This window comes from Euleptes europaea, chromosome 1, assembly GCF_029931775.1.
Source record: "Euleptes europaea isolate rEulEur1 chromosome 1, rEulEur1.hap1, whole genome shotgun sequence".
Taxonomy (NCBI): domain Eukaryota; kingdom Metazoa; phylum Chordata; class Lepidosauria; order Squamata; family Sphaerodactylidae; genus Euleptes; species Euleptes europaea.
Genome location: NC_079312.1, coordinates 73,619,092 through 73,639,025, shown reverse-complemented (window position 1 = coordinate 73,639,025; position 19,934 = coordinate 73,619,092). Strand labels below are relative to the sequence as shown.

General features: G+C 44.6%; 1 protein-coding gene across 1 annotated transcript in view; it reads left to right on the top strand.

Annotated features, from left to right (window-relative positions):
• The window catches only part of MAPKAPK3 (MAPK activated protein kinase 3), an 85,650-nt gene extending 76,064 nt beyond the window's left edge, over window positions 1-9,586 (top strand). Inside the window, exons 9-10 of the mRNA XM_056857344.1 lie at window positions 8,679-8,759; window positions 9,357-9,586. Of these exons, the coding sequence (XP_056713322.1) occupies window positions 8,679-8,759; window positions 9,357-9,509 (234 nt within the window). The 3' untranslated portion in view covers window positions 9,510-9,586. The remainder of the gene's footprint in view (window positions 1-8,678; window positions 8,760-9,356) is intronic.
• Window positions 9,587-19,934: the final 10,348 nt, after the last annotated feature.

Below are 19,934 nucleotides of genomic sequence, written 5' to 3'. Positions count from 1 at the left end.
AAGCCTGTGCCTCTTGTCCTTCCAAGCCAGTTCTAGCCCTTTTTGAACAAGCAGCAGATATCTCTACGCTGAACCAGAGAATTGCAGGAGTCCTCTTGCAGTTGGAGGAGAGGATGTACTCTGAGTTCTGGAAGTATATGCACTTTTTCAGCCCTGACCTTCTCAGAGCACTTTATTTCTTTCTTATTGTGTACTTAGATGAAGTAGTAGATGATGAGAGAGAAGGCATCTTGGCCATCTTCTGATCACTGGGGGTGTGGGGGGGGAGATAGTTGTGAGTTCATCTTCAGTCTTCGGTGCAGCCCCACATGTGGGACTGAGCCTGCGCGCAGGCCTGCCGCCGGTAACTTTTATTAGCCTTAGACCTTTAACTGGGGATGCCCCTCCCCGCACGCGGGACCGCTTTGCGCCGAACCGCTGTGGGCGGGGCATCCCCTCCCTCCTCAGTTCCTTCTTTGCCGCCGCCGAGAATGGAGCTTTTTGCCTGACCTCAGAGTTCTTGTTCGGATTCCTTTCGATTTTGTGAGTTTTCAATTCAGGCTGCCGCTTAGGTCTTCCTAGCCAGCCCTCTGCTAATTCTACGACGCGAGACTTCCCCGCAGAGTCATATATCGCTCTTTGCCTCGGTCCCCTCGGCCCTGTGCTAAGGGCCGTGATGGTCCCCAAAATGCCCTTCAAACTTTGTCCTAAGTGTGCAACAAAGATACCTCACATGGACCAGCACGATCTATGCTTGCTCTGTTTGGGCAAAGGGCATAATGTTTCTACCTGCAAAATCTGCCAGCAGTTCTCTACCCGGGCTCGTAATGCCCGGGCTAACTGCTTAAATGCGGAACTTTGGAAAAAGGCCCTGATGGCTCCTTCACCGTCAGCCTGTTCCCAAGAGTCATGAGGCGCCCGATCCGTCCACTCGGCTCCATCGCCGACCCCCGGATCCAGTTCAGATCCGAGACTCTCGGATCCATCCCCTTAGTCGGATCTGACGCACGTCTCAAAGAAGCATAAACACAAGTCCAAACACAAGGACAAGCACAGCTGTTCCAGTTGCCCAAGCTTCAAGCCGGCCACACCCGCACCTGTGTCATCGGATCCGACGGCCCTCCAGACAGCACCGATCTCGGTACCGAGAACCCCGTCCTTACATTCAGGATCCCCACTCCAGTGCTTTTTGGATGTTGAACTTGATCCGTTAGAGGACCCGCTCCTGCTGTCAGATCCGAATCCCTCGGATCCAACCCCCCCCCCCGGATCCGACCCCGTCGGATCCGAGGAGACCTCCTCAGCCCATCCCAGCTCCTGCTTCTCAACCTACTATCTCTCCGGAACTACTACAGGAGTGGATCACGTTCTGCAGTTACAGACAGCTTAACCTTCAGGGCAGACCGCTTACCTCCAACACCCCTCTACTACAATCTCCCTTCACTCCACTGACCCAACGGAGCCCCAGGGTAGACTCGGATACAGATGACCTGGAAACAGGAGCTTCTGTAAACAGTTCGGAAGGGAGGTCTGAACCTTCACCAGACGAACTTGTAGGTGACACAGAAGCAGTCTCACCTTCTGAGGACTTAAAACTGAGGACAGAGCAGATGATACGAATGGCGGAGGCCCTGGATATCAATATCTCCACCTCGGATAACAAACCTAAGGATAAGATCCTTAGCTGCCTTTACCCTGATTCTCCAGGAATTGCTGCCTTTCCTATCCTGGAAGGCCTTACTGAGATTGCAAAATCTGTGTGGAAGAAACCAGACTCTGCTGAGTTCCTGATGGTGCATCCTCCCCCTTCCTCTATAGTCACGGGAGATATGCAAAACAGACAAAGACAGGGTCAACACTCTACATCCTCTGACAAGGAGAGCAGACGACTGGACCAGCTGGGAAGAAGGGCATACACCTCATCTTCCCTAAACTTCCGCATCGCCAATTACCAGATGATAATGGGGGGTTATCAACTCTTCCTATGGGAAAAAGCCACCCCTCACCTGGACCTCCTTCCTGAGAGTCCAGATCAGCTCTGAAACTCATCCAAGCAGAGGCAACTCGCTTATCCAAGCAGCAGATCAGTGCCGGCAAGCATGCCGCAGAGACAGCCGCAAGATCTATGGCTTCTGCAATTACTTTAAGACGCCACTCTTGGCTACGCACCACTCCCCTACCCATGGATACAAGATCCCAGATTGAGGACCTTTCCTTTGAGGGCGACACTATATTTGCGTCAGGAACTACTGAATTCCTGACAAATATTAAAAAGGACCGACGGATGGCACGATCCCTGGGCATCACTCCTTCATTCCAGCCCCAACGGGATAGATACCAGCCCCGTCAGCAGAGCTTTGGCCCTACCTTCCAAAGGAGCCAACGGTACCAGAGGTACCAGAGGTTTCAACCATATCCTACCCAGAGCAAGTTCCATCAGCAGTCTAGTCATCAGGGCCAACGCAAGCAAGGCTTTAAACAACGACCCACTGCCAGTCTTCATCAGAAGGAGCAAAGGCAACCCAACCAAAGGTTCTGACTACCTAAGCCGGCCAATCAGGAAGACTTTCCCTTTCTGAATAGATTGGCCAAATTTACCGAGGCTTGGCGTTCTGTTTGTTCGGACTCTTGGGCCCTCAAAGTTATTTCAGAGGGCTACCGCCTAGAGTTCAAGTTTCAACCTTCCTGTTCTCCCACTAGTTCTGCACGGGACAACCCCTTTCCAGATTTTGCCCCCCAGTTGCAAGAGCTCTTACTGAAGGGCGCTGTTCAAAAAGTTTCCCCGACTTGTTTTGGCTTCTCCTCCAGAATTTTTATGGTGGAGAAAAAGGATGGAGACCCATCATTGACCTCAGAATCCTCAATAAATGTTTATGGATCTCCAAATTCCGCATGGTCTCTCTAACTTCTGTTATGGAGCTTATCACCCAGTACGTGGTTTGCGGTTTTAGATCTCAAAGATGCGTATTTTCACATGTCTATACACCCTGACCACAGGAAGTACCTCTTGTTTCGTTATCAAACTGAGATTTTCCAATATACAGTGCTCCTCTTCAGACTCACCACAGCCCCTAGGGTTTTCACTAAATGTATAGCCACAGTCATGCATTGCTTTAGGAGCAAGGGATGTGGTTTCTTCCAATACCTTGACGACTGGCTACTCACAGCAGACAGCCCTACAACCCTGTCATCTCACCTTGAATTGGTCCTGTCCACATGCAACAGACTAGGCCTGTTGGTTAACCTAAAGAAATCCAAGCTGACCCCTTCCCTACAGGCTCAGTTCATAGGGGCTGTTCTAGATTCCAGCCAGGGAAAGGCCTTCCTGCCCCCAGATAGGATCGTAGCGATCAAACGCTTGGTGCAACATTTTAGCAGGTGTAGACACCAGCCAGTTCTCTCGATCCAGAGACTGTTAGGCCTCATGGCATCCACCACAGCAGTCACCCCCTTCGCCAGATTACAGATGAGAGAACTCCAAAATTGGTTCCTCAGATCGTTTGATGTATCCCGACACTCTCAGTTGCATAGACTGTCAATCCCTAGGAGGATTGTTCGATCCCTACAGTGGTGGCTCTCCGAATCTAACCTCCTTAGGGGCATGCCTTTTGGCTACTGGAGTCCAGAGTTCACCCTCACCACAGATACCTCTATGGAAGGTTGGGGTGGTCATTGCGGTGATAGGTCCATACAGGGAAGGTGGGATGCCAAGGATTTTAATCTGTTAGAATTGCGTGCTGTACATTATGTACTTACCTCCTTCACAGATATTCTCCGAGGATCCCGGACTATGCTTCAGTCAGACAACACCTCCACGGTGTATTACATCAACAAACAGGGAGGCACCGGCTCCATTCCTCTGTGCTTAGAGGCACAGAAAGTCTGGCATGTGGCCCTCCAAAACGATATTCACCTGAGGGCCATCCACATAGAAGGGATACACAACACCTGGGCAGACTCCCTCAGCAGGAAGTTCCTCACGAATCACGAATGGGAACTTCAAGAACACTTTCTGCACCCAATATTTCAGGCATGGGGCACCCCTCAGGTCGACCTATTCGCCTCCAGAGAGAACAGAAAGGCGAAGAGGTTTTGTTCTCTAGCGGGAAACGACCCGATGTCCCTAGGGGACGCCTTTCAGATCACCTGGTCGGGTACTCTGTTCTACGCGTTCCCTCCCTTTCCCCTCCTACAAAGAGTTCTGGGAAAGATCAGAGTGGACAACACCTCATGCATTTTGATCGCACCTCTGTGGCCCCGCCAAATATGGTTTACAGAACTGGTTCTGCTAGCAAAGGGGAATTACAGACTCCTTCCCAGACACCCAGGCCTGCTCAGGTGGGGTGACCTCTTCCACCACGATGTGAACAGATTACACTATGTTTTCCCATCCCCTTTCTCAACGTTTCTTAAAGGGACTCAACAATCTGTTTCCTCCCTTATGCAAATTAATTCCTCAGTGGTCACTCTCCCTGGTGTTAGCCAAACTCATGCTACCTCCATTTAAACCCTTGGCCCAAATTCCTCTATCCATGCTTTCAGCCAAGGTGGCTTTCCTCATCGCAGTCACGTCCACGAGGAGGGTGGGAGAACTCGCTGCCCTTAGGGTCAATAACCCCTTCCTTAAGGTGTATAATGAGAATATTGTGTTACACCCTAGCCTCAAATTCAAACCCAAGATAGTCTCCAGTTTTCACTTGACACAAGACTCCCTGTCTTCTTCCCAAGACCGGCTTCTCCAGCTGAGAAGACCCTTCACACCCTAGACCTTAAAAGGGCTATTCTATACTACATTGATAGAACAAAACATTTTAGAAAGTCAAAATCTCTCTTTATTTGCTATCAAGGCCCCAAAAAGGGTAAGCCAGCATCCCCACAATCCATTGCAAGGTGGGTGGTCTCAGCTGTGAAGCTAGCTTATAAGGCAGCAAATATGACATGTCCCCTTGTTGTCCGAGCCCACTCCACCAGGGTGCAGGGTTCTTCCGCTGCTCTCCACAGAAAGGTTCCCATCGGTGACATCTGCAGAGCGGCGACGTGGGCAAGTGAGGACACGTTTGTCAGACACTACGCGTTGGACCTGCAGGCAAGGAAAGAAGCAGAAGTGGGACGGGCAGGCAAGGAAAGACACGGAAGTGGGATGGGCGGTCCTCCAGACGTTGTTCTCCTAGATAGACACCCACCTCCATCTGGAAAGCTTGTTAAAATCCCACATGTGGGCTGCACCAAAGACTGAAGATGAAAACAGAGTTGCACTTACCTGTAACTGCTGTTCATTGAAGTCTTCGGTGCAGACACACATCCCTCCCTCCTACCCTGCTGTCGACCTAAAAAAAAAAAAGGGAAAGAGATTAGGAAATGGGACTCAACAAACACATACTGTATGAAAGTCTCATACTCTTGAGTCCAATTAAGAAGGTGATAAGTTATATCATGTGCCATGCTCCGCATGATGTGTCGGGGCTACAGGCCCTAGATTATATGGGTCAGCGGCGGGCGAGGATCTGAGGAGGGAGGGGATGCCCCGCCCACAGCATGCGGCAGTTCGGCGCGAAGCAGTCCCGCATGCGGGGAGGGGCATCCCCAATTAAAGGTCTAAGGCTAATAAAAGTTACTGGCGGCAGGCCTGCGCGCAGGCGCAGTCCCACATGTGCGTCTGCACCGAAGACTTCAATGAACAGCAGTTACAGGTAAGTGCAACTCTGTTTTTCCTGCATTGTTCAGGGGGTTGGACTAGATGACCCTGGTGGTATCTTCCAACTCTATGATTCTATGACCTTTTTCTTATACTCTCTCATGTAATTAAAATTATTTGATAGCTGTGCAGTGCAAGGAGCTTCTCTGGACTTTGCACAGAGGCTTTCTTACTTTTATCTTGACCAACATTATTCACCTTGCAGTGGGCAAAGATCAGAATGGAACTCCAGAGGGCTTGATTCCCACTTTCCTCTGCTACTCTGTGGCCCCAGTGATTTCAATGCATTTATCCTAGCTAAGCGGGTATTGTGCCACAGTGTAGAGGCTGGAAGCATTTGCATCCTCATGTATGTTTGTGGAATGATTCCCATTCAAAATCCATGAGCAGGATGCCAAGGCTACATCTGTGTTGCAAATATGTGTTAGCTGGTTAAATTGGCAAGGCTTATAGAGCTTTGGGAATTGCAAGTTTATCCACAAAGGGGACAGAAGCATGTGAACATATAATTCTCAACAGTGATATTAAATGACAGCTCCCAGCTAGGGTTGGGAGGTGTGGGCCCTGGTAGTTCAACTCGGTATATAATGTCAGGGTAGAGATGTGAAGGTGGGAGGATAGACAATTTTCCTTACTTTTGAAGTGTTTAAATTGAACTTCTTTTCAGTCTCTTCCATCCAGTCACTGTTTTCAGAGTGGGAATGTGCGATCTATTGCTTTTACTTATCCGTATCAATTGGTATTTTGTAACATGAATTTAAAGAGCTTGAACAGGCAACACTGCTGTGCTCATTTGTAACAGCCATTTTACTTTGAAAAAGAGTTCAACTCAAAATGTATCAGGAAGAAATTATACCATCTTTATTTCTCCCTATATATGTGGTTCAATTGTTTTGACCTCTTTTGTGTTTTGAAAATGTCTTTAATTCCTGCCTATAAATCCTACTTCTGGGATTGCCCTAGAGTTGTTCAATTTTACTTGACCTCATTACAGGCCAGGGAGGAAGAGAACAGACGAACATTGCTTGCAGTGTTGTCTAGTCAGTGAGAAGTAGGAAAAGGAGGTTTGAAAGGGATTTTAAAAATGCTGGAATATTTGTTTCCTAGTCAACTCTTAGCTGTTGTCCGTTTCTTGAAGAATCACCTCTCATACTTTCCATTTTTTCAGTTCAGATCCTCCTCACAAGCCCCATGCTTTCTGTGTCCCCTCATTCAGAGGTGAGGTGGATGGTAACTAGAGACAGAGCATTTTCAGTGGTGGCACCTAGGCTGTGGAATGTGATTCCCTTTGAGACTCACCTGTGGCTTACTTCACTATCTCTTAGGCACCAAGCCAAAACATTTATTTTTACCCAGGCTTTTAACAATGAGCTGTTACTGTTTTAGTTGTTTTATTGTCTGCTTTTAGCCTGAGTACTATTTTATGGAATCTGTGAGGTGACTCAATGGTTATGTTATGCTGTTTTAGGCCCATGGCTTGTGTTTACTGGCTTCTTTTATGTTGGTTTTCTCGTATTTTTTATTTGTGAACCACCTGAGGCAGCTTGTAACTTCTAGAAATAAATACCCCAGCTTTTCCAATATATTTCACATGTTTTTCCTTTTCCTACAATGTGTTGCTTCCTTTGGCTTTCTTGCAACTTCTGAAGTAACTTCTGTTCTCCTAGAACCTTTCTGCTTCACCATTGCTCATATGTAGCCAGTCCACAGAATGAGAGTTGACAACTGACATGGTCATGTGCTGTAGCAAAAGGTTGGACTAGATCAGGGGTCCCTAACATGGTGCCTGCCAACTGTTTTAAGGAAGTGGGTAGAGCCAGGTAGAGCATTTGCCCAGCAAAGCTTCTGATTGATTGCTGGAGAATTGATTGACTGTGCAGAATTTTTAAAATGTTGCTTCGTCAAACAGCTGCCACCACAGCACAAGGATCTACACTGTGTTACCAAAGTTAAGCCTTGGCGGCCATTTTGTGGCAGCCATGCTAGGTCAGAATTCCAATTGCGCCCGCAGGCTCAAAAATGTTGGGGACCCCTGGACTAGACTGTTTGGAGCCTTTGTGGTCTGGCAGTTTAAGAAGTAACTACATATTATGTGAAAACATAAGCCTGGCCACCAGATTTGTTTAGGGAAGTCTGTTTAGGAGCAGGTGGTTAAGACCAGAGAGGTAATATTTACTGACCAGAGAGTATTTACAGAGCAGAGAAGTAAATATTTATTTACTTGAATATTTATACCCTGGATTTTCTCTCCAGTAGAGACCCCAACAACACTCTCTGCTCCTCTGGTTTATTTCCACAACAAGAACCCTGTGTGGTAGGTTTGGCTGAGAGAGAGTAGGTGGCCCAACATCACCTACCAAGCTTCCATGGCAGAGCGGGGATTCAAACCTGGATCTCCCTGTTTCTATTCTGATACTGTGCCCATTACACTAGTAGTGTGGTATGGGCACAAAATCCTTTCACCAGTTCCAAATTAATCCTCCCCAATAGCTTTTGGCCTCCATGGGTTTTCAAATGTGAGCTTTTGAGGACGCATACATCTTGGAAACACTAGGGAAGGGGAAGCTGCTGGGGTGGATTTGAAGTGAGAAACGAATTTAGTGCCTTCTCAAAAAAAAAGCTTTTTTTAAAAAAAGGCAGCAGCACTGAGGCTTGGTACTTCCCCTCACAGCACCATTTTAAGTAGAGATATACCCTTCTAACCCCAGTGATTGCAGTGGTCTTAGAAGGGTGTAACTTTACTTATGATTGCACTGTGGATCACCTCAAAAGATTCTAGCTACAATCCTGTGTAAGGGATACACATTTCAGTGATATTAAAATGTATAATCTGTCCTCAGCAATGCAGACAAGAACATTTTCTTTCTGGTGTTCCTTAGGTGACACCTTTATACAGTTTTCTGAAAACTTGTATTTATCAGCAGGCACAGCAAGTAGTGGTGTGGGGAGTATTTGTGTCATCTAAGGTAATGTTTATATGTTTCTGCTTCTTTGCTTTCCTTAGCAATCCATGGTGGTGCCACCAACCCCTCTTCACACTGCCCGGGTCCTACAGGAGGACAAAGATCACTGGGATGAAGTGAAGGTAATGTTTGCCTATGCTAGTAAAAAGATGGGTAATATCAAATCAGAGATGTGTGGAAGGTTTGTTTGCTTTTACAGTTTAATACATTTTATTTCTCAACATCTACAGTCCTAAGATGCATGCAATTTGCTTCCTCTTTCTTTCTTTTCTTTCTGTTGACAAAATGTACATAAATTGATAATTTACGAATACAAATAAGAAGCCTTTATTGGCATTAGTAATACAAACAATAGTATCTGCATAAACATAAAACACAATTTAGGATCACCTCCATAAAATTAACACTAAAACAGTTTTAAATGCAATAAATAGATTACTCGCTTCAGAGCCCTAAGATCGCCTCATGAATTACACAAACTTCCATGCACTTTAATTGCCCTCTGTAAGAATCCTGCCACCACATCAATTATTAGTGGATCCTGTGAAACTGATAATTAAGATGCTTCCTGTATTCATGTAAGATGGGTTAGAGGGGGAGGGTACAATTACTGGCTCAGGAAGGTTGAGGAGGATCTGTGACAAGGGCTTCTGTTTCTGTCAGAGCATAATGGGAGCCGGCACTGTCTCCATTTCATTGTTGTATCCTGTGGGTTTCAGGAGGAGATGACTAGTGCTCTGGCTACCATGAGGGTGGACTATGACCAGGTAAAAATCAAAGATTTGAAAACATCCAACAACCGTCTCCTCAACAAACGACGCAAGAAACAAGGAGGCACCTCTTCATCATCTCCTGGATGCAATAACCAGTAAAGAGAAGGGAAGAAGATAAATATCAGAAGGGACAACTAGTCCAACTGGCTTCAGCTCATCTTACTACCAAAAAAAAAAAAAAGGATAAATCACTGAAATATTGAAGTGTGCCTGTCCTAGAAGAGATGGTGACATGAACTGTGACATACAGCATATGACGTTCTGGAACTTTTATTTGGGTATTGGGTTCTTTTTCCAAAATGGAAATTACTTTTTTTTAAATACTGTTTTACATTATAGTAAAGATACTGCCTAAGAGTTTCAGAAGACCATGGAATTCTGGTGAAGCTTTAGATTAGTAAATGGCACTGGAGGCAATGCAGATTCAGTGTTTTATTGACAACAGTACTATCCTGCCAAGGCTAATCGCTTTTTGGTTCCACTGATTTCAGTGGGAGAGAATTAAACATGTATTTATTTCATTATCCAATTGAATTTAGTGGAATATAAAACTGCTTAACTTCGGTTGGATTATACTCCATGTATTTGAGTAATGAGGGACTGATTTTTCCCATGGTATAATCCCGAGTATCAGAGAGGTCAGAGTATTTCAAGAACTCTGACAACAGCACACTGACAAGTGTGATGAATGTAAGGTTTTTACATCTTCCCACATGATCTTAGTATATTTTCCTATTCCAACAAGCTCATGTTGTACATAAGACTGTTTCATTTCTAGGGTTAATGCTGACAACTTGCACAGTGTCCATTGGAACAGGAAAGCGTTTCTCTTTATTTTCAAGAAAATATTTATAACTTAAGCTTTAAGACTTGTTTCCATATTTAGAAATCTGCTACACCAAAAGTACATTATATAGGAAAGTTTGAGAGAATCACATGAAGATCATAATATATGTGGACTGCATACACTTCTGTTTCTCTGCAGGTAAATGTAATGGAAAATTGCATATGGCTCCAGCATCCCAGTGAGTGCTCATATGAAGAAATAGACATGCGTGTGATTGGTACATATTAGGATGTTAGCAGGTCAATGTTCTTCTTGGCACATAATTTTTTCAATATTTTATGACTTTTCCAGTAGATTTACTTAATCGTCTGTTGTTTTCAAATCTTAATGCACAAATTTGGACACGCAGCATACGATTTCCACTGAAAGAACATCCTGTATTAACCTGGAAGAAGCTAAGAGGGTTGTGTTCTTTATAAAAACGGAGATCTTGACTTTCCAGACCCCTTGTTACAGACTGGATTTTTATTAAAAGTTAGAGTGCTGATTCCTGTCATCTGATATTTTATCCAAGAGGTTTGTAATAATCGCATGTTAGACCTTTGATGTAGAAGGAAAGTTTTTTTAAAAAAATAACCAAATGAACATGTAAACAGTGCTCCTAAATTCAAGGAACCAGCCATGCACAGAAGGACATTGACCTAGGTATGATCATCATCTCAGTGTGTTAGGTTAGTTTTGTTGATGTACTTCGTCAGATATTTTCCTACGTGGTATGCTGTAGAGTTTAATAGACCTGTTGGGGGAGAAATTAAGCTTCTCAGGACTTACAAGTGGATACTTCTCTCAGGACCTTGGATGTTCCGCCATGGTAGCAAAATGCACCAGGAACTGTAATTGTGCCAAATAGAGGGTTATATGCCCAAGATTTCCCATGCCAAGTGTCGTGCTTGCCTAGTCACAGGCCAGCTCTCCTTATTCGAGCCATTCCATCATGTGTAAGCTGTCCCCATAGAAAGGGGTGCACGCATGATAACACTATTCCAAAATTACCAGGGTAGCTGTTCATATGAATCTGCCTTGAGCAACATCTCTATTGACCACTCAGTGCCTCTCTTTGAGCTGCCGGCAAACATTGGACTGATTTTAAGAAGCACTGGATAACTGTTCTTTGTGAAATATTAATATTTTACACAAACTAATAAATGGTGCTTTTGCATTTTTTTTTCTTAAGTGGGCCTGCTTCTTTACTGTGATAAACATACATTTGTAATGGGACCCTGAACCAGCTTTGTAGAGTTGAAATCTTCCCTAGCCCTGCAGCAAAAAAGATTGCATTTAACCAGAGAATGGAAATCTAATTTGAAGGATTCACTTCTGTTCAGAAGGACTGCTACACAGATGATGTTTTATCTTCTAATTAGCTAAAATGTTGATTTATATGTTAATAGTAATTCCTAAGTAAGATTAACAGTACAGTCCTAAACAGAGTAATATCCTTCTAAGTTAATTGACCTCAGTTGACTTAGAAGGGTATAATTCTGCTTAGGAATGTACTGATAGTATGCGAACACTAGTTTTTCTAACCAGATGTTTTGGCTTATATGTCAGTTAGACTGTAGTTCAAGATTGGCCCTGGAATCAGAGTCAATCCTGGCTATGGTTAGAATTATCCATTCCTTCCTGGACTCCTGCTTGTCCCTGTTGCCACTTTGAGAGCCAGCATGGTGTAGTGGTTAAGAGCGGTAGAAAACTACTTATACCATAATGTGTGACAAACGTGTCTGTTTCACTGGATGAACATGCAGTGCAAACCCATTGCCAGCTAAGCTTTTCACAGTATATGCTGATCAAAATAAACATAAGCACACAGTTAATTATTTCTGAAGATTATTAGTAAGAGCTGCCTCAATCCCGTCCTGTGTGTGTGTCTTCTCACATGTGTGTTACATATTTGCCTTCATGTAAAAGTCTGTTTCTTCTTTGTTGCCACACCCCAAAATATAAAACCCAGCCTCTCAAGTAAGCAGTACCTTGGGGTACCCTGGTAAGGCTGCCTCTGAGCATGTACAAAGGGCAGAGATTCCAACTACTTTAGCTATCCCAACCCCCGGTGTGTGCATGTCCTTGGCGCGTAAGAGCGCAGTCTTCAGCTTGTAGGTAGGATGTGAGACACAGTCCGCTTTCTTAAACAGGAAAGGAGTGTTATTGCTACATAATAGCTATCATAATTAGAAGATACAGATCTAAGGAAATGAAATGAAACATTACAAGACAGTTACCTTAGATCAGTGGTTCCCAAAGTGGGCAGTACCACCCCCTGGGGGGCAGAGGGATTACCTAGGGGAGCACTAAGAGGCAAGAGGGCAGCAGAGGGGTGCTAGAGGTGGGCCCCTTCAACTATGTTGTTCGCTAATTTACAATAGATAAAGCTATGGCATCACACTGGCAAATTTGGTGGAAACTATCAGAATTTTTTTTCCAGACTTTGAAGAGTTTGTACCACTTGATAAAGTTCATCAGTTTTATTGAATAAATTTCAACTAAAAAATTTTAATTTGATTTTGAATAGATATGCAATTAATTGTTACTGCTTTGAAATTTTATTATCTTCTTTAGTGAGTCAGGCAAACCCCTATTTTGAATAATGCATTTATATGTTAGGGTAGGGGGCGTTTGAGTTTGTGGAACCAAGGGGGCAGTGGCCCAAAAAGTTTGAGAACCTCTGCCTTAGATGGATTAAACACTTCCCCATCCCCTCTACAGCCTTGTTTCAGAGAAGGATGAGACCCACTGGTAACAGTGTTTGAACCCAGATCAAAGGAAGATTTCACCTTTTAAAACTTCTGCTTGCTTAGGTGAAAACCTCCTAACCCCAACCCAGAGTTAGGAATCCTGTCCTTTGCCCACGGCTCTCTCCCCCCTCAGGTTTTTAGGATGCCCTCTCATCAGCTCCTTTTGGCAGGCAGGCCAAAGGGACTGGTTTTCTCCCTGAACCTAGGTTCCTGTTTTCTCTGACTCTCCCCTCTTGTGGACATAAACAGGCCTTTCCACCAGGGGAAGCCACACAGAGAATGCACCAGTCAGCTAACAGGGTGTAGTGGTTAAGAGCAGTGGACTCTAATCTGGGTATGATTCTCACTTCTCCACACGAAGCCTGCTGGGTGACCTTGGGCAAGTCACAGTTCTCTCCGAACTCTCTCAGTCCCACCTACCTCACAAGGTGTCTGTTTTGTGGGGAGAAGAAGGAGATTGTAAACTGGTTAGATTCTCCTTAAAAGGTAGAGAAAATCAGCATATAAAAACCAATTCTTCTTCTAGTCTATTTAGGCTGAGGCTTGGGGAAAACTGCCTTGCTGCATCAGCCTGTCCAAGCACAAGCCTGTGTATCAGCTCCAGTTCCTTGCCACCAGTTCCAGCTCTGGGCTGCCAGCACCTGAGGAAGCTCCCAAGCCTCTCTATCTAGACCTGAGGGCACTGCCCCAGAGGAAACGTGACTGGGTCTGCCTGTAGAGCAATGGACAATATGTTCCCATTCACTAGTCCCTGACAATAATTGGGCTGCCGCATTCTGAAACAGCTGCAATTTCTTGGTTGTGTTGATAGGTGTCTGTTGTGGGGAGGGGAAGGCAAGGCGATTGTAAGCCACTTTGAGACTCCTTAAAGGTAGAGAAAAGCAGGGCATAAAAACCAACTATTCCTCTTCCTCCTCAGTGGGGCAGTCTGTATGAAAGGGACAAAGCTCCTTCCTGGAGGAAGGCAGGTTCACCAGTCTTTTTGAGTGAGTCCAACCTCCCCAAGATGTGTCTGGCCCCCTCACTTTCCTTTAGAAGGCAGTTGAAGTTTTATTTAGGGCCACATTTAATCAATTTACTGGCAGTCCTAAATTGTGATTTTGAATTTTGGTGTGGTTTTTAATGTATTCTATTTTATGCGTTTTATCTATATTGTAAGTCACCTTGAGTTCTGTAACATAGAAAGGCAACTAATAAATATTTTAAATAAATAACATTTAAAAAGGTTTCTCCCTCAAACTCCCAGACAGGTCACAGCCAGCTGTGCTTGGTAAAGGGCACAGTGACTCCTTTCTTTATAGCCTTTTCTCTTTTCCCCCTCCCTGTTTTCTGTCTGGGAGGGCTATGGTGTTTTCACCACCTAAGGTCACGTTTGGCTCTGAAGGTGTGTGACACACACACACACACCCGCCGGTTCACCTCCAAGGGGGGAAGAGAGCAAGGTCTCCATGCTTAGGCCAGGAGCTTCCCAGTCGCTTCTAGGCCCAGCAAGCACTATAGGAATATCAGTGACAGTGGCTGGAATCCTGTACCCCGCTCTGGTCAGGAGCCAGTGATGAGGCTGTACCCTCCTTCCCACCTGACCTGGGTAAGTCAGGTCTTCTTAAGTCCCCCACTTCACAAGGCAGAAAAGGACCTCTTGGCTCATGCTCACAGCTGGGCAACAACTACAGCTATAGCTACAACATTTGGAGCCCCGCTTCCTGGCCTTGATTTCACACAAACTAGTAGAAACCACACCCCTTTTTCACTCTCATGTTTGAGCCAGATAAGCCTGGCTTGAGGCTTTGAAAGGGCGGTGGTTCCAACTCCCCCCCCCCCAGTGGTAAGGCACAGAAAGGGTAGGGGAAAGGTCTTAGAGTTAATAGGATGCTGCAGCCTCTCCCATTCTCTGCCATGAGCCACAAAAGGGGTGGGGACAAATATTGGCAGCGTTCATGGCCTCATCCAGCTCAAGTGCTCAAACAGCCACCACAGGATCAGCCGGCTTTCTTGTGCTGTATTCCTCTCCTTTTCCACAGTCTGCACACAGCCTTGTTCTCTAGGGGGGTCCCACAGGGGTATAGAGATGGCGACAGCTTCTCCCATGGTGCTTCCTATAGTCCTTCCCCGTCCAAAAAAGACATGGGGTGGGTGTCCTAAGGAACGAGATCTCCAACTTAGGCCTATATTCAGGAGCTACAACTTTATAACGGGTTCAGTCTTTCCCCCCAAGCGTGGGCGGCTTGTCAAACAAAGCCATGTCGGCGCCCATTTCACATAGCTGGGCCCAAATCATTGCTTATACTTTTCCCATTCTCTGGGAGCATGATGAGAATGAGGGGCCTCTAGTGAGTTCTGTGGTGGCTTCTGAGGGTCTGGGCAGTTGTGGCTAGAGTACCTCGGGTGCCCCTTTTGAATGGGGTATGGATCGTCCTGATAGTGGCGAGTGGGACCGGAACTGAAGCCATTACACTGCCTCTCCAATTTCGGTTTTTTGCTGCCGCCAGCATTATCTCCTTATCTCCTCCCCAACCTGCACGAGGATGATAGGAATGATGGCCACCTCCATTCCTGTATCGGGAATGGGGCCCATAGTTAGCATAGGTGACAGTTTGGATGGGTTCTAGGATCTTACGGGAGCTCTTCAGGGGTGCCTTAAGGCAGAGGTCTGTGACCTGTCAGGTGCACTCAGCTATTTCAACCCACATGAGGTGAGCAAGATCTAAGGATCTTAAGGCCATCTTTGTTTGGAAATTAAAGCTAGCATACAGCATATGTTTGAATCATTAATGCCTTGATTATGGGAAACCCTATCAGCTATGATGGCAGAGAGCTTTTTGCGGGTGATGTATGCCTCAGGATTTTCTCCTGGTGCCTGGCACTCCACAACATAAAGCATGTCTGCTATTTTGCCAGGCCATAGTAGCAGTAAAAATCCCCTCATCCATGGGAGCCTGTCTAGCATTTGGAGAGCTTGGGTCGCTATGCCTGACTCTCGCATAGAGTCGGCTCCAGAGGCCCATAGCCTGGCTAACTGCGTTAAATCTACCCCGGTAGTCCTGGGGTGCATAGTATAGATGGCAGTCAGCCATGCTATGCCTGCTTCCGTATTAAGGGTGCCTAGTTGATCTGCTGTGGTTTTTGCTTCAGTGGCAGTCCAACTAGCTCCCAATAGCAGCATTCTGGATCAGCTGGAGTTTCCAAGTCATCTATGCTGGGAGACCCATGTAGAGTGTGTTTGAATAGTCTAGCTAGCCTCAAAATTACTTTGCTTGAATACATTCACTTTGACCAAAATGTTGTCAAAGGTATTTACACTTTGTGACAGACTCCGGCACTTTGGCTTTCCCAGCTGTTAACTCCCCCCACAAACACACCAGCTCTGCTGACACTTGCCAGGAATTGGGTCTGTTTTAAAAGCCTTTACCCTTTCCCCTCAGGATAAACTCAAGTAGCTTGCCACCACTAGACGATCCCTAGAATCCCTTTCTTCAGCTTATTAACCCTGTGTTGAAAATGTGTATGCACATGTGGGAGTGAGTAAGGTTCAGTCTCATCTCCCCCTCCCCTTTCCCTAGGCCATAACTGTCTGATTCAGCACAAACTCCCTGTTAAATGTATGTTTGGAGAAACCAAGGCTTGTGGGTGAGTTCTAGCCTAAGAGGTCCGTTCCTAAAACCCAGAGACCAGGTTTTTTACAAGCTTTATTAACTACACGTATATTCTAGAAAGCACAGATACTCAGGAACAATGGTCAAGCAGATAGTCTTTCAGCAGAATACCAGTAAAAGAACACAAGAGGTAGCTGGCTGATCTTACTTCTGCTTACACATCCCTTGTTAGAAAACTTCCTGAGCTTTGTCCAACAGAATAGCTGGAGACCCAGCATGAAGCTGCACTTCAGACTGCCCAGTTAATGGACTTTTCCCACTAGTGTGGGAGTTGCTTCCTGGATCAATCAGAACTTGATGGCAAAAGTTCAACAATTCCCCCCAGGATGTCTTTTTTCCAGTTACTTCAGAAGTAAAGATTAAAGCAATTTTGCTTTCTGCACTAAAATGAGTCCCCTGTCCAAATAAAAGTAATAGGAGTGAAGGCCACAAATAATCAGAGCAATTGAAAGCCTGACCCAAGCAGAAACATTTGGCATGTAGTTGCTGATTCTACCAGTACTTGGCTCATTTATAAAAATAAAAAAGGCAGCCATCTTTCCTAGAATGTAGATGGGGAGGGGGGGTCTTATTCTCACTTCAAACAGTTAAGATGGTGTTATTCTAAAATCATATTCACCCATCCATAACAAACACTACTTAACATCTATGCACCACCCCATAAATTAAGGAAAAACAGAAATATTTCATTTCAATGATAAAGATATGGCTAATTATCAATATTATGAGTGAAATTTATTGTATTTGTAGTAGGTGGCTTGAGAATTATAAAATTTCTCAGAGGAGAGGAGACAAGTTTTGGCAACAATCTGTGCCAATTTAGTACTAAGTAAAATTACATTTTTATGTTTTTTGTGTGTATAATTATCATAATGTCTTAATACACTGAGAAAAAAGTGGTCGTCTTGGAAATATACCACTGAATAATTTAAATAGATGACTGAGGTTCAGTGATTTTAGCTTTTCAAAGATGCTACTTTTCTCTCTCTAAAAATAATCGGTGTAGCTTAGTTAAGATCTCAGAGTGGGGAGGGTAGTGTTATAGAGAAGCACTGAATCCCTTCTACTTGGTTTCTGGTACACTTCTCAATGCCCTTATCAGAGGAACAATTCAAGCTGGAGTTTGTATTACTGTGGTGATGTGTAAAACTGATCCCCTGGTACATTTTTAGGTGATCCGTGAGACTTCACTGAAACTAAGGGCACTTTCACACAAACTGAATAATGCACTTTCAACACACTTGCAATGTACTTTAACAATCATCTGCAAGTGGATTTTGCTGTTTCACACTGTGAAATCCAGCTGCAAAGTGCATTGAAAATTGGATCGAAAGTACATTATTCAGCATGTGTGAAAGTGGCAAAATACAAGGGAATGCTAAATAGCCAAAGACTTGTTTCTGAAGAGGTAACACACTACTTCAACAGTGCAAACAGCTACCATGAAATAAAACAGCAACAGCGCTGCTTGCCCTCCAGAGTTTTTAATTCCTAAGACTTCTGAGCAATCTCTCGTGTTCAAAAACTGTGGTGCTCTTCGAACAAACAAACCAAACTAACCTTAACACAACAATTTTAAAAACATTGTGTGATTGTAACCAATTACACACATACCACTTTAAGTGCTTTTGAGCCTCTCTCCCACTGTGGTATTCAAATGTGAAAGGCAGAAATGTGGTTTTAAATGAGTTTATATTGATTTTTAAATTGATCAGTGGCCATGGACAAAGATGGATTTAGAGTTGCATTTGCTACATTTTTGGAGTCACGTGAACAGAAACTTGGGAGATTCACCATAGGATGGAAAGGTTGGTCACAAATGCTTTACGTAACATTCAAAAGTGGGCTTTTTCACATTAACTTCTTGTTCAGAGGTGTCTCTTTAGTCAGAATTAACAGGTGCAGCATAGCTCCCACACCCAATTCTTGCTCCATTTCCATGACTGTGGGCATGTGCCACAAGAGGACCCCCCAACAACCACCTCCTCTCCGGACTCAGGTGAAATTGACCAAGATGGAGGAAGCCTTGTCAATGTCATGAATAGATTTTTTTTTAATGGGGATTTGAGCCCAGGTTTAGCTTCTCAAAGGCAGTGCGTGATGGCTCCCCCTACTTTCTTTAATTCTTCTGTGCCCTACTTTTAACTAGGTGTTTTCCTTAGGTGCCAGTATAAATATTTTCTCTGCATCTGGTACATAAAACCATGTCTCCTCTGGAGTTTTAATATACCATAACTCAGACTAGATTTGCCTGAATCTCTTTCTACTGCTAGACATAAACTTAAAAACCACTGGAACACAGTGCCCCAAGTGTATATCCTAGTCAAATGATCCAAAAGAATAGCATGGTTGATGTTTCTGAAAACTGCTGAGGTGTCCAGTGGGACTAACAGAGCTGCACTGTCCTTGATGTTCCTGGCAAAGGACATCCATTAAGGGGCTTCTTTCAAAAGAGGCTGTACCATCACTTCTGTAAATGAAATCGACAAAACTCCCTCCCTCAAGAAGACATTAACTACTTCTTGAGTCCATCTGGCTGTATCCCCTTATTATTTTGTTAAAAGCAAAACAACCTGATCTGTCACATATCTCCAAGTATCCTGTCAATAGCTTCAATAACCAAAAATGATCCAACAAGCCATGACCAGACTGCTCTAGAGGCATCTCAATGCTGAACTGTTACAGTGACAGACTCAGCACAGTTACAAGCGATTTTATCTGCAAAATGCCTCACAAATTTGCCACAGTGGGATGTTGCAATTTCTGTGGAATTATAATCAAGGGTCAATTTCAAGAATCCCCTCACCACTCAAAACAGTTTCATTAGACAGCTATCCACAGATGCAATGGTAGTGGGAAAGCATGGATGCTTTTGGTTATCAACACCACCAATACAATTATGTATTTTCACCTGTGATCAATAGGATTTCTCTCATGTGCATCTCCACCTCTGCTCTAGACATCACCCTACTTGTTTTATCACCTGAGTGGGTGGGTTCTCCAAGGAGGGAGGGATGCTGAAGAGCAATTGTGTTAACGTCCCAAGTTGCCTTTACATCTTTACATTCCGTATACTGATTAGGACTTTAACAGCAGAAACAACAATGCCTCTCAGAAATTCTCAGAGAGCCAACAGATATGTGTTCATCTCTATCAGCTCCAAAGGGCAGACTATTTGAATAGGTCTCCTACCTTGTGGAGATTCCAAGTTCCCATTAGGTGACAATCTGAGCATGATGTTCTCGAGCAATAAAAACTCTTGGGGATCACAACAACAAACCCAAGGCCA